Genomic DNA, 15,196 nt, shown 5'->3' on the forward strand with positions numbered 1-15,196 from the left:
CCTACCTGTAGTTCAGACCCTTATCTCCCTGTGGATTCTGTGTGGGGAAGGCAGGCTCTGCCTCCTCCGGGAGGACCCAGTTCTTTGGAGTGTAATCTGAGTAGCTCTGGGTTGGTTGGTTGGTTGGTTTTCCATGTGTGGGATGGCTCTGGAAAGGTCCATTTGAGAACAGAGACAAGCTTAGACTGGGGCATCTCTCTACCCTGGGCTGCCTGTCCCCTGCTTCTCTGGGGTTTCTTTTAGCTCCAAGAGTCCTGTCCAATCTAACAAATGCAGTGGCAAGGGCTCATGGTTCTACCTGGGCCTCAGGTCCCTCATTTTTAGAACAAGGGGTTAGATTTGAATGGTGGTTCTCAACCCTGGCTTCATGTTAGACTCACCTGGTGAGCTTTGTAAAACATTGTTACTCAGGACCCACCTCTAGGAAATCTGATTCATTTGGCCTGAGGTGAAGTTCAGGCATTTTTTAGAAGCTCTCTGGTCCCATACATTTGTCACTTGGTTTTCAACAAGGATCCAAGACATGCATTGGGGAAAGAATAGTGTGTTCAGTAAGTAGTGCTGAAACAACTGGATATCCACATTGCAAAGAATTGGACCCCTTCCTCATACCATATACAAAAAAGTACCTCCAACTGGATCAAAGACCTAAATACAAGAGCTAAAACCATAAAACTTAGTAGAACACACAGGCATAAATCTTCATGACCTTGGGTTAGGCAGTGGTTTGTTAAGTATGATGCCAAAGCCGTAAGCAACCAAAGAAAAATAGAGAAATTATACTCTCCAAAATTTAAAAAAGAGAGTATAATTTTTGCTTCAAAGGACTATTAAGGAAGTGAAAAGATATCCCTCAGAATGGGAGATAACATTTGCAAGTTATACATCTGATAAGAGTCAAGTGTCCAGAACTCCTGTAATGCAACAATGAAAAAAATAACCCAGTTAAAAATGGGCAAAGAACTAGAATAGACAGTTCTACAAAGAAGATATACAATTAGAAAATGGCATGTGAAAAGTTGCCTACCATCATTAGTCATTAGGGAAATGCAAATCAAAACCACAACGAGATGCCACCTCACAACCACTAGGGTGACTATAATCAAAAAGTCAGATAATAACAAGTGTTGGTGAGGATGTGGAGAAATTGGAATTATCATATGTTGCTGGTGGGAATGTAAAATGGTACAGCCTGTTTGGAAAACAGTCTGGCAGTTCCTCAAATGATTAAACATAGACTTACCATATGACCAAGCAATTACACTTCTAGGTATATTCCTAAGAGAACTAACAGTTCTGGGGTGATGAAAATTTTATGGAATCAGATAGTGGTGAGAGTTTTTCAGTCTGATGAATATGCTAAAACTCGCTGATTTTTCTACTTTAAAGGGGTGAATTTTATGGTATGTGAATTATAATTCAATTAAAAAAATGATTTCCCAAAACTGTGAACATGATTAAAAAGAGCACACGCATGCCTGTGATCCAGCTACTCTATTTCTATGTTGTATTAGTTATCTATTGCTGCATAACAAATTGCCTTTTCAAAGCTTAATGGCTTAAAGCAGTAAATATTAGAGAAAGAGACAGACAGAGAGAATGAAAGAGAAAATGCAAACGAACCAGGAAAGATCCCAGGTAATTCAATGGTAAAGCCAGGGTTGTGAAGCACCGGATTTGAAGGATCTCTGGAAATGAGAAGAACCAGATCTGATCGTTATATTCTTTTACTCATTTGGTAGTCGAGCGGCCTGGCAAGGGAGGGGAGGTGTGGTGGAAGACCGCTTTGTGTCAGCCACCAGAAAGCAGCCAACCAACTTGGTGAATCGTAGAGTGGGGGTCTGGCTTCACCAACTGCGGGGCTGCTAGCAATGGTGACACCTTCCAGAATAGAGATAATATAGTAACGAATAGACTGTCTGTTGAGCACTCACTCTGCCAGGCTATGTGTGCAGTGCTTATGTCATCCTGTTGAGTGCCCACATACGTCATATCTGTTATCCTCATTTTACAGGGGAGGGACTTGAAGCTTAGAGAGGTGACGTTCATTTTCTGCAGCCACACACTGTACATGGCAGAGCGAGGAATTGAACCCATGTTTGTTCAGACTCAAGAGTCCTTGTGCCTCCTTGTCCTCTCCTCAGCCTCGTAGACCCTGACAGATTGATGTCTTGACATGTCTGTCAGCAACTCAGCCTGCCTCCTTCTAGCCCACCTACTGCTCCGCCCCTGTCTAGGCCCAGCCCCGCTTGAACTGGGGCCTCTGCAAGTGCAGTGGCCTCAGATGCCTGAGCGAAGAGGGCTGCTGAGGTCTCCTCTCTTCCATTGGAGTGGCATGCCGAGGGCAGTGTCTTTCTTCCCTGGCTGGTTTTTTGGAATGTCTACAGCTCTAGAATTATTTCTGTGAACTCTTGAAAGCAAGCAGACTAAGTAGGGCCCCTCACCAGTGTAAAATGGGGTTAGAAACCATAAGTCCTAAATGGCTGGCCATGAGAAGCCCCAACCCTATTCCATTCAGTCTAGGATTTACTGAGCACCTACTGTGTGCAGGGTGCACCGTTTCAGGCAGTGGGTCCCACAGCTAACAGGACCCTGCTCTCATGGAGCTTATGTTACACATGGGAGGGAGACTGGTTATGGACAAAGAACCTCATTGTTGATAGCAATAAGAGCAGAGAATAAAACAAAGCAGAGGGAAGTGATAGCATGATGGAGATGGCAGGGTCAGGGAAGGCCCCCTGGGATGGTGGCATCTGAGGGAAGCCCGGAGTGATGAGAACTAAGCAGCCTGTGAAGAGCTAGAAGAAAGTCTTAAGCCAGCGTTTCTCAGGAGGAAGGGACTGCACTCCAGAATCAGCCTGTTGCAGCAACAACGTACATGCTTTCTGGCGCCTTACAGTGGATTGGCCGAGGCAGGAACGTTGGCTACTGAGAGGGGCCGTGGGGGAAAGAGCTGGTTTCTGGATGGACACGCAGGACCTTTGGAATGCTCGCTGCTCCACTCCGCGGTATTTATACCTCTCCTCCGACTGGGAAGTCAGCTTTTTCATGTAGGCCGAGAAAACTCCGAATAAGGCAACAGCAGGCCAGGACCTAAGAAAGAAGCATTCCATGTTTCCCTGTAATTGCTTTCAAATTAGGTTCTGTCGTCATGGGACAGGCACACACAGCACGCCCGCTCTGCCCCTGGCTGGATATGGAGTTGGGTCCTGGACGGGCAGCCGGTGTGTCCCCGTGCCGCTGTACCACCAGCCCCGATGACCTGTGCTGGCAGGGCCGTCTGAGTCCCATGTTGCTGCCGCCATCTAAATTGTGGTCATGTCATCATGACCGGTACACTTTCTCTTCTCTCAGCCTGGTTCCTGGTTTTTATCTTCAGAATCTGGTAAAGGCAGTGGATCTTCAAAATAGCACTCACGTGTATAATCTCAAAACCGTTCCAGAGGCAGCACAGACTTCCTGGACGGATCCGTGCAGATGTTGCCAGGGCAATGCCTTTTGCCTGGGCCGCTGGTAACCCAGATTCCGGGAGGCTTAGCTGTCGGATCCTGAAAGCACCTTTATAGTTGGTGATGAAGCCCAGGGGCCAGGGGAGCAGTCTCTGCTTTCAGGAGCTGAGAAGATGCCCCACTGGGGCCAGGCCTTGCCTGAAGCCTGGCAGTAGCCGGCAGATGGGTGATAAGGGTGGATGCCTACCCTAGGAATAAATAGCTGTCCCTCCCCTGTGTCCAAGCCCTGGACACCCTTCCTGAGGTCCTGTGGAAGCAGGAGCCATGGGCAGCGTCAGAGGCCACAGCAGGCAAGGTGGGAGTTCAGGAGGCGGGACGGCGCCCTCCCCCTCAAAGCAGCTGATGCCCCAGCGGAGCGGCAAACCCAACACGGTATTGCAGAGGCAGGTTTGAAAACTCCCAGCTCCCTAGGGAACCCTGTCTTGCCTCCGAGTGCCCTGGGGGAGTTTGCCGTGGCGCTATTCCAGCCAGCCCTGGGCCTGGGGCATAGACATGCAGCCGGTCCTTCTGGGTCAGGCCGCTGGCCTGGGACGTCCTGCTAAGGGGGTGGGCGGTATACATAGCGGAAGCTGGGGGATGCAGCACGAGGCAGCCATCGGCTTTTCCTAGTCTTGTCCAGTGTGGAGTCGATGGAGTCCACATGTGAGTGTCTGCTGGAGGCTAGGAATAGCGTAGCCCCCGACCCTGGTCCAGGAACTCTCCTTCACCAGCGCTGATAATCAGAGCCAGCACACTCGCTGCAGCCTGAGGTCTCGGGTGAGCCCATTTCTAGGTCCAAACTGACTTCGCAAGAGACTCCCTTTAGTCTGGGTTTAGTGGAATTCCAGCTTCCAACGGATATTTCCCTCCACACCACCCCCTTCAGTACTAAGAACATGTTTTGTAACACGTAGTTGTTGAGAAGAAAAGGGAAGGAAAGTTTTTTCAGCTGGCTTAGCCGCCTCCCACCAGGAGCCTTCCTTCTTGCCCTTGCCATCGCTCTGCCTGCTGGAACACCACTGGGTCGCCCCCTGTCTTTCAAATGTTTGTTTCGTACTTGGTGACTGCCCCAGAGTCAAGAGGGTTTACCTCTTTGGGTTGGGGATGAGAGTCATCGATGAATGGCTCATTAAAGCCCACTGCTGCCACATTCCTGGCCGCTTAGGTCACCTCCCAAACAATATCCATCATTCATTCACCCAGCCACCCCCCACATCCTGGCAACTGGGAGGGGTCCCTGTGACACAGGAAGGACTTTATGACCAGCGATGCTAGGCTTTCTCCCCCTCCCCCAACACACAGTGACAAAGCAGAAACAGCTTGGGGCGGGGGTGCTCTGAGGCTTGCCTTCCCCAGCGCACGGGCCTTGCCACAGGGAGTGGTGACTGGATCCCAAACGAACCAACAAGCTCGTCCTCTCTTCTTCCACCCCTCCTCCCCCCCCCCCCCCCCCCAAACCCTGTGCTATTTTAACAACCAGAGAAAAATCTTTAACAGGCTGCTAGTGTGCAGAGGCAAGTTCTGAAGGCTATTCTCTGTGGTTTTTTTCACTTATGTTCTCAAAGGCAGAGGAGTCCACATCCTTCCTTCCTCCCTAGATATGTCAAGGGCTGGGTGCAAGCTCCCTTCACAGGGTGGCAGGGCCAGGCCTGGAGCAGCACAGCCAGCACGGGTATTGTTTGCCTGGGCTCAGGCCACCCTTCAAGAAGCAGGCAGGCCTTTGGGGAAACAGCTCTGCCTGCCTCCCTCGCTTTGTGAGCTCAGCTCCAGCTTGGGGACTGAAGCGGGGCCGGGTCCTTTCTTGACTTGCTTCTGCAGGCTCTGCTTTGCGAGGCCGGTAGGTAGCATTCCACTCAGAGGAATGAGTTGCGGGCCCATGTTTGTGTTAATAGCTGTGTGACCTTGGGCAAGTCACTTAACCTCTTCCTGCCTCAGTTTCCTCATCTGTAAAATGGAGATGATAATATCTCACATGACCATGGGGTCAGAGGTTTTAAAGAGTTGCTGTGTGTAAATGGTAAGAACTAGCAATTAGCAGTTACTGCACACCCCCCACCCACCACCATCAGAATGTAAGTTCTGTGTTTTGCTTCCTCCCATGCCCAGTGCCTAATTGGGGCTCCAAGTCAGGATTTGTCAGCCTGGTGATTGCTTCAAGCATCTCTTAAGTGAGGCACTGGGGACACAGCCACCACTCAGAATCAGTGCTGCCCCCTGGAAAATGACCTTGACAGTAAAACCCAGATGAGCTCGAGATGCTTTTTGCCTTTCCCTTCTCCCACAGAGGGCCAGTGGCTCCAGACCCTCCCAAACGAAATCGAAACCTTGAGTTTGTCTTGCTTGGTTACGACTGTTGGCATCTCCATCCGGCCCCTCTGCCTTCCTCCTCCTGCCAAGTTTCTCTTAGAGGGTCTTTACCCTCTTTTTTTCCCCTGGTCATCACACATTGACCCTTGCCCCCCTTGGCTCAATCCCTGCACAGCAGCAGCCTTATGAGGGTGGCCCTGCCAGCCTCATAACACAGGCTGCTCTCCCTCACTCCTTTGCTTCCTCTCTCCAGCTGGGCTCTGTTCTCACTGCCACAGGGCCTTGGCACATGCTGTTCCCGTTATCTGGAAAGTCTCCCTTATTTTTGTCTTTTTCATTCTCCGTAGGGGAACTTCTCCTTGTCTGCCTGGCCACTAGATCAGGAGCTGTTCCCCAGCATCCTACACACTACCTTTAGCTCCCTCTCTGAGGGTGGGAGGGAGGAGGGCAAGTGCAGGATGACACGTCAGAGTGTGGCTGCTGGAGTCAGAGTACCTGGCTTTAAATCTAGCACTGTAACTTTCCAGGTGCGTGACTACCTGTGGGAAAGTCACGTCACCTGTCAGACCCTCGGTTTCCTCATCTGTAAAATGGGGCAGAAATAGCAACTACCTCACAAGGCAGCTGTGCGCATGAGAGACGTTAACATGTGATGAAGTGCCTAGAACAGTGCTCAGGACATAGTTAGCTTCTAGCAGTGTCTGCTGTGTTTGTTACTGTTACTACTTTTCCCAAGGGTGTCTCTTCTGTAGTTGAGTAATTGCTTGGTTAATGAGATGGATCCTCTCCCTCGTCAGACTGGGAACTGCTTAGAGTGCAGCTAGGTCTGCTTCTGCTCACTGCCGTGGATTCAGCGCCCGGCCTGGCCCTGGCTCGGTACGCAGCAAATGCTTCTCGCCAGAGAGGATGTGTCCCGCCCTGCGGTGGCCTGGACATTGTGGAGCAGCCGATGGGGCCTGCCACACTCAGGCAGTCGGGCTCCGTAGCTCGTGCTCTGACACATTTGCATAGTGGAGGGGGTACATGGGCCCACGAGGCCTCCATCTATAGAAACCACCCTCCACACTACCCACCCCACACATCTCAGTCTAAACCGGGTAGGGAGAGGGAGTGAATAAGCAGAATGTTATTTTTGTAACCAAGTAGAAGCAGCTATGAATTTTTCATGTCCCGCTGGAACTCCAGCTCCTCCTTACTAGTCATGCTGCGTGGAGCAGTGGCTGCGCGTGGTGGGCTCGTTCCCGAGGAGGGCCTCGTGACTGCTGCTCCCCTTGCCCCGAGCCCAGGGCTCCATGAGCCTTTGGTGTCAGTAGATGCTCCTCATCTTCCAGGAGGAGAAAACAGGGCCACACAGGCCATGGAGTGAGGATGGGAGGCCCGTCGGTGGAGTTCCCATCACGTGTCAGGTGTAGGATGGAGCTGTTCCTTACCGCTGAGGCCAGGCCAGTGGATATTCTCCCCAAGCACCTGCTCTGTATTCTGCTTGGGCCTCTGCCTGCTTCCAGCCAGGGAGACAGAAGTACAGAGCGGAGTTCACATTTATTTAAAAATAATGCTTTCCTTGACATTTGTATAACACTGAATACTTAATCTGTGCCAGGCACAGTCATAAGTGATTTACTTGCATCGTTTTGTTTAGTCTTCATTTAAGAGGGGAGATTATTATCTCCATTTCACCAACGAACCTGAGGGTTATTGTTTGCCCGAGGTTACCCCGCCGGCAGGTGCCTCAGTGGCCGAAGCAAGATTAGAATCAGGTCTGTGTGAGCCCCAAGCTAGAGCTCTCATTTCTTGCCCAGAGAAGGTGAGCAGAAGTGTTGGTGATGGGACGCGTGTTTGCAGGGGAGGTGGTGCCGTGATCTGCGGACAGAACCCAATGAGGCGAAGTTCCTTCAGAGCCGCCACAGGTTGGAGTGAGAGGTCTCCTGCAATCTCGTTTCCACTCCAAACTGTGGTGGTGGGGTAAGGGCCACTGCAGAAAGATGGGATCCCACCCTTCCCCTGGGGATGGAGTGGGAAGCAGCCGATGTGGATGTGTTCACATGTGGGCGAGTGCTTGGCACTTTATGCCAAGCTTTCCAGATGTTTTAAAGCATTTTCCCCTGTTTAATCCTATAGCAAATACAGGAGGTAGATTCTTTTTTTTTTTTTTTAAATAAACTGATTTATTTTTATTGGGTGTGTTGGGTCTTTGTTGCTGCACACGGGCTTTCTGTAGTTGTGGTGAGTGGGGGATACGCTTCATTGTGGTTCTTGGGCTTCTCGTTGTGGTGGCTTCTCTTGTTATGGAGCACAGGCTCTAGGCACATGGGCTTCAGTAGTTGTGGCTTGCAGGCTCTAGAGCGCAGGCTCAGTAGTTGTGGAGCACAGGCTTAGTTGCTTTGCTGCATGTGGGATCTTCCCCGCCCAGGGATCGAACCTGTGTCCCCTGCATTGGTAGGCAGTTTCTTAACCACTGCGGCACCAGGGAAGTCCCAGGAGGTAGATTCTGAGAAGTCCGTCCTACAGACAAGGAAGCTGAGGTGTAAGTAGGCTAAGTCACTTGGTTGGAAGCACAGGAGTAAGCCAAGGGGCTGGCATTCAGACCCTGAAGGGTTACCCCAGGTGCAACCCTGTCAGGCCGAGGCGGTGAGGGGTGCCATTTTGACATGTGCCTGGCCCTACCCGCGGCCCAGGTGTGCAGATGTCGGCCCAGCAGCACCGCAGCACCAGGGGGCTTGCCCTCTGGGAACTACCCTCTTGCATCCTCGGCCGTGGGATGTGATGGGCCACTTTGCTGCCCCACGGCATCGTTCAGGCACGTGTAACAGCAGAGGCCTTGGCATCTGCTGCCACTTCCTGCCCCAGCCTGGCTGCTGCTGCCACCCTCTGCTTTACGGGGCGGCTGAGCTCCGCACCTGCCCTCTGCCCACCACCGAGGCCTCTGTGCTTCGGGCATTCTGAACGCATGGGTGATGTGAGACCTAATTCCTACCCCCTGGGAGCACGCACACATGCACGTAACATCCAGTTAGGACCCAAAATGACTGGAGAATGCTGTCTGAGAGATGCCGAGGGCTGTGTGTGGGGGCGGGGACGGGCAGGGGACAGAGAAGGCACGCTGGAAGAGCACCTGCGTGTGCTCTGCAGGCATTGCTGCCTTGAACCCTCACGCTGACCGTGACCCAGGCAGTGTCTTCATGGCCACGTTGCAGATGGGAAAGTGGACGTTAGGAAGGTTGGGTGACCGGCCCACGTGAGTGGTGTGACCAGCAGTCTGCCCCTGGCTTATCTGCATTCAGAGCTGCATAGGGGACGGAGCGTGGGAGGTGAGGTGGGGAAGGCCGCTGCCTTACTGAAAACCTGCTCCTGGCCAGAGCCCAGAGTAGCTCAGGTTTGGGGAGGCAGAAGCTGGGAGAACAGTGCTATGACAGATCTACACAAGGAAGGGGCATCCGAGTCAGAATCGGGTTGGGGCAAGCACGGCAGTGGAGGCGTCCAGAGGAGCTGCACTTGGGACTGATTTTGAGGGATGGGTAGGTGCAGGCAGAGGTGAGGCTGCAGTGCGGCAGAGGCGCCTGTAGCTGAGGAGACAGCCTCACGCGGGTGTCTGTCTCCGAGGTGGAGGAGCTCTTCTTCGTGTTAGCAGGAGGCAGGTGGGGTGCCCTGCCTGCCCGCAGCCCTCCCCCGCCCTTCGGGTTTGGGAGGAAACCTTGTACCCATGGTGCAGCGTATTAATTAGGCAGCTTCTTTGTCTGGGAGGGGCCTTGTGTTGAGTCTCTGACTGAGCAGGACTGGTGACAGTTGTCGAAACACAAGGTGCTTGGCCAGAGGCTCCTTGGAAGCCCCTCGCCCCCCACCAGGCCTCTGCTGGTGCCCGGGTGCACACGGGCTCTTGCTCATTCCTGGCTGTCGGCCCACATCCACGCTGGGCCTGCAGATTGATGGGGGCAGGGCGGGGGGGCTCCCGTGAGAAACAGGCATGGGGTTTTTCCCAGATCCTGCTGCGTGGGCCGGTCTCCCCAGAAGGCGTCTGGGCACGTCCACCTTAACTGATGTGACACACATCCCTGGCGCTGAAGTCTGATAACTGCCCCAGCCAGCAGGGGGCTGAGTGCTGGTTACCGCCTGGAGGCCGTGCTCGGGTGTTCTGTGCTCTGGTTCAGGATTTGGCTTCTTGTCTACGGGCCTCTCCAGCTGGAAAGGCCCCTTCACCTTCCAGCGCCTGTGTGCCCTGTGATCCTCCAACTCTTCCTCCTCAGATGTGGTTGCCTTACTCTGTTGGGGATGGGTGCCTGCCTCCCACCTGCCTTCCAGCCCCCTCTGAGATACACTGGATCTTAAGATTTGGAAGGGTGGGGCGTGGGGTGTTCCCCAAGGAATAGAGGGTGTCTGGCCTCTAGGGAAAAACGTGTGTAGGGGCGTCACAGGGCTCGGAGGATCTGTGCTCCTACCCTTTGAGGGGAGGTGTTGCCCACAGCTCGAAGAGAGACGGACTCAAGCAAACCCCGAATTTACAGGAGGCTTATTTTACAATTGCTTTTCTGTCCCAAGTCATCTCTGTGCCAGTGATGGGGAAATTGCTGCCCCTACCTGAGGGGAGGGGTGGGCAGAAGGGAGCCAGGGCTGCGGGGACCCGTGGTCTGCTCTGCCCACCCAGGGGGATGGAGGGCTGGTGTCTCTGTCCACGAGAACGAGTCCGTGGGACCTGGACCCCTGCCTCTTGTTTCTGCGCTCGGGGCCTGGCTCAGTCAGCACCTTTGTCTGAGGCGTGTGCTGGGCTCACTCAGGATGTGGTAGGGTCAGCACTTGCTCCAAGGCTGGCCACAGTGGGTCCTGGTCCACTCTCTGCCACTCGTCCCCCCAGGTGACCAAGCGGTGGTCTGGTAACTACCCTGAGCCTCAGTTTCCTCAGATGCACCTGCCTGGGTTGCTGTACAGATCAGAAACAGTGTAGGTGAAGGGTGGGGTCCAGGGCCTGGCCACAAGTGAGGGCCCGTGGTGGCCATGCGGTCGCGCTCAGGGCTGCGGCCCCGCCTGTTTGCCGGAGAGCCACTACAGCCACGCTGACCCTGCAGGCTGTGCTTTGTTCTGCCTCCCCAGACCTTCACAGCCTGGTGCAACTCCCACTTGCGGAAGGCCGGCACGCAGATCGAGAACATCGATGAGGACTTCCGAGACGGGCTCAAGCTCATGCTCCTCCTGGAGGTCATCTCAGGTGAGGCCCCTCCCACTGGTGCCCCGGGATGCTGCCCGCCCAGCCATCCCGTTGCTGCTCGGGCATTGGCCCGTTCTGGGGAGCAGCGGGGACCCTAACGTTCCCCTCTCTCCCTCTCTTTCTCGGTGTTTGGCCCTCAGGGGAGCGGTTACCTAAGCCAGAGCGGGGCAAGATGAGAGTACACAAAATCAACAATGTGAACAAGGCCCTGGATTTCATCGCCAGCAAAGGAGTCAAGCTGGTCTCCATTGGGGCGGAAGGTGAGCTCAGGTGGGGCCTGACCTCTGCCTTGGGAACAGAAGTTGTGTTGGTGGCAGAGAGAGCACTTGGGGGTGCTTAAAGCCCAGATACATCCAGCAGCAACCACAGTGACTGTCCTTGATGTGACGTTGGGCCCACAAACCCCCCTCCCTTGCCCCCAAGAATAATCCAGTTCAAGACCAGGGAATCTGGCTCATGTGGTGATGAGGGGTGCAGAGGGAGGAATGGCTTTGACTCAGACCCTGGACACCCTCACTCGCCCCTCCTGGTGCTGGGCCTGAGGGACACAGACTGACATGTGACACGGCATCTCTCTGAGCCAGCAGCACCTTTGCCCTTAGGCCCTGCCTGGTGTCTGCAGGCAGGAGGGGCTCAGGGGAGGGAAGGGAACTCGAGGGCTGGTGTCAGGGCTCTGGGGCAGGGAGTGTAAGTCCACAGGTCAGTGAGCAGACTTTGCTGGCTGCACAGCTTGGGAGAGTGTGGCCTCTTAACGGGATACCCAGGATCTTCTGGGCCCCGTGCCAGGTACCCGGGACTGTGACCCTTGTGTCCAGGCCCTCGCTAGAGCAACGGCTACCCTCCCTCCAGCAGCAGGCTCTTGTCTCACAGGCGCCGTTGGAGACCAGGAGAGGCCTGACAGAGCCCAGAAGCTCCCTGTCAGCCTGGGCTCACAGTTCTGCTCATTAGTCAGAGCGGGGTTTCCTACACCCCGACATCCATGTTGTCCTAGCTTTTAGAAAAACAAAGAAAACTTAATTGCCGCTAATGACAGGGCTCTGAGAATTTGGCCAAGACTCCAGTCCAAAGTGCGCATCCTGCGTTCCAGGGCTCTGCCCCTGCCCGGGACCTCTCTGGGGAGGGGTGCCCAGCCTCGTATGCCACGGTCGAGGTGCTTGGTGTTTGTTTAAAAAAAAAAAACAAAAAAATTAAACCCCAAATTCAATCAGGCCCTGAGATTTTCTGTCCTTGCGTGGATCTTTCCTCCTGGCCCCCCTCCAGCCTCTGCTTCTCACAGCTGCATTTATTTTGCTCAAACGCTAGCCTGTAAATACAGAAGGGGTAAGAGGAGAGAACCGTGGCAGTCATCAGTTTTCATCTGGAGAAAAACTCAGTCTAAAGATGTTCTCCGTTCATGCCCAACCTGCTGCACTCCCAATCTCGGTGGCCATCGGGCCTCCGGAGGGCAGTCGACGGGAGCTGTGCCGGGGGCTTTGGGATACCTGAGCACCCCGGCCCCCGCCTGACCTCGACTCCCTGTCTCTCCACACCGTCTAGGCAGTTGCAAGAACATGGCTTCCTTGTGGGGGCTGTGAGAGGGGTTGGGAGTCGGAGGCACAGCTGCAGGTCCGAGAAGCAACTGGTGGATGTGTCATGAGAGCGGCCGTCTTCCTCCCCTCACAGGGACTCTCTGAGCCCTCCATGACCAGCTTGCTCGTGGCACTGGCTGAGTATGGGCGCTGTGGCCTCCTCCCCAGCTTTGTGCCCATCCCCGGCTCTGGGGTGCCTGGCACTCGGGAGGAACACAGCTTCGACTTCCTGAACAAATCACCGCCCTCGCCCCACACTGGGAAAGCTCTGCCTCGTTTCCGGGTGTGGGGTTCTTAGCCCTGGGCAAGGGCCGGACAGACATCGTGTCCTTCCCCTGCCTCTGGGCAGCTGGCTACGCATATTTCCCCTCTCGCCACCCTCAAGCCGAGAGCTGCCCTCGGCCGTCAGCCTGTGGCTTCGCTGTGGGGAGCCTCTCCAGTGGCCAAAAGAGTCCCCACTCTTTCCTGGCAAGCGTGTCCTCAGGGAAGGCTGGGCCCCATCCTCTTGGGGGGCCATCCTACCTCCTTTTCAAGTCAAGCCCACCTAGAGTTTTCTGTTTCCGAGGCTGGTGAGCAAGGTCTCTTGAAGTGTCCCTCCATTCTCCCCACCCTCTCTCCCGCATCCAGTGTGTGAGAGGCACAGGGGCAGCAGGCCTGAGAGGACTGCCAAAGGCACGTCAGGCCCATGGCCCCCAGGGTGAGGCCGCTTGCACGCACTTCCCTCACCCAGCAGCAGACGACATGGTGCCTTAGTGTTACAGAAGTGCTTTTTCTCTGTGTTGCTGAAGCTGAAGAACATGTGGTCCAAAGCCTTCTCTCTCACTCCCAGAAGTTTGGGAGAGTGGTTGGTTTTCAATTAGTTAAGAAAGTATGCACTTATCAGCTGGACTTTGTCTGTATCCCCCCCCGCCACCCCCCCTTTCCTGCAGCACCATGTCTTTCTCAAAGGCCGGGTCCGGGTGCTGGGGTTGGAGGGCTGATCGTGAAGGCAGACAGTGAACAAGCAGACAAACCAGCAAATGTCAGTGGGTGAGGGGAAGAGCAGGGTGCTGGGGAGAGAAGCACCGGGACTGTCGGGGAAGCCGTTCTGGGGCGGTGACATATAAGCAGAGGCTTACAGGCTGGGAAGGACCAGCCATCTGAGAAAAGGGTTGAGGGGTGCACTTTGTTGGGGGACAGAAAGTGTGAGATCCTTAAAGCAAGATAGAGCTGGCCTGCCGAGAGGACGAACCTGGAGAAGGCCGGGGAGGGAGGGAGGGGCCGGGTCACACAGGGCAGGCCTTGTAAGCCAGATCGCAGAACACAGGCTTTGTTTTAGGCATGGCGGCGGGTCTTTAAGCAGGTGACCGACACAAATCCGATGCACCTGTTCCAGCGACCACCCTGGCTGCTGTGGGGGGTGGATCGCGGTGGGGGTGGAGGAGGCATTGCGTCAAGATCTGGGGGAGACGACGGTGGCTTGGACAAAGGTGGCAGCGGTGGGGTTGGAAGGAAGTGATCAGACTCTCAACAAACAATAGCACGACACGCACCTGCTAGTGGGGAGGCGTGCCCACAAAGGTGTGATGGGGTCAACAGTCCATCGAGCTCGGTCAAGGGAATGAGCTGCCCAGAGAGGAAGGGGCCTGCGTGGCCGAAACCACACGTGTGCAGAAGCCCGAAGGCGCCCAGCAGCAGGAGGCTTTGGGGAGAGTGCCTCCTGGAGTCTAGCGGGGACATCTTCTCCCGGTGAAGGTGGCGGAGGACAGGCCCCGGCAGCGCCGTCAGATGGCTGGAGTTCATCTCTAGACAGGGCCAGGGGCTGCGGGGGGCCTCACTCTGGTTTTAACAACGCTCTTGCCCTCTTTGTGCAGAGATTGTGGACGGCAACGCGAAGATGACCCTGGGAATGATCTGGACCATCATCCTCAGGTTCGCCATCCAGGACATCTCTGTGGAAGGTGAGAGCCGAGGGCCTGCTGACTGGCAAAAAAACCCAGCCTTTTCTCCACACCCTGGTTCCACCCAGGCTGGGGGAACTTAGGATTTCGGGCTTTTTGTCTTCACGCTTCAAGGCTCTTTCCTGGGGCATCACTCCCAGGGCCTGGCGTGCCCAGGAGTGGTCAGTGGAGGTGCTACAGGTGAAGGGGGTCCCCCCATCTCGGTGGACCCTCACACCACCCTTGTCAAGCTGGCATGATTTGGCCCCATTTTACAGTCTAGGAGCAAACCAGTGATAGAGTCCGGCCTGGCCTTGTTCTCCTGGGCATCAGCACGTACGTTTCCACTCGACCTCCTACTCAGACTTTGGCCTCCATGGACCTGGGGTTGGTCCAGGCTACCACAGGATGAGAAAGCCACAGGCCAGCATGTGGCAGGGGCTCCTGGTGACTGGCCACAGCAATGACCAGGACAGATGTGTTCCCTGCCCTCGTAGCACTCCCAGCCTGTTGAGGACAGTCAGAGCTGTCCACAGGGAAGGGAGGGACCTGGGGCCCTCCCACCCCGCTTCCTCGAAGCTGCGGCCAGATCTGGAGACCCTGAGTGGGCAGGCATGGCACTCATGCCCTTGTTCAGGAGAGGCCGAGGCCCACATCGAGGGCTTGTTTGGCGGTGTGTCCTGTCCGTTAAAGGCACAGGCTTTGGGGTCAGAAACA

General features: G+C 54.9%; 1 protein-coding gene across 2 annotated transcripts in view; it reads left to right on the forward strand.

Moving 5' to 3' along the window:
* ACTN4 (actinin alpha 4) overlaps positions 1 to 15,196 on the forward strand; it is a 70,109-nt gene that overhangs the window by 31,474 nt on the left and 23,439 nt on the right. For both annotated transcript variants that reach the window (XM_057713259.1, XM_057713258.1), the window contains exons 2-4: positions 10,878 to 10,992; positions 11,133 to 11,252; positions 14,414 to 14,500. In XM_057713259.1, the coding sequence (XP_057569242.1) occupies positions 10,878 to 10,992; positions 11,133 to 11,252; positions 14,414 to 14,500 (322 nt within the window). The remainder of the gene's footprint in view (positions 1 to 10,877; positions 10,993 to 11,132; positions 11,253 to 14,413; positions 14,501 to 15,196) is intronic.

This window comes from Hippopotamus amphibius, chromosome 16, assembly GCF_030028045.1.
Source record: "Hippopotamus amphibius kiboko isolate mHipAmp2 chromosome 16, mHipAmp2.hap2, whole genome shotgun sequence".
NCBI classification, from domain to species: Eukaryota; Metazoa; Chordata; class Mammalia; order Artiodactyla; family Hippopotamidae; genus Hippopotamus; species Hippopotamus amphibius.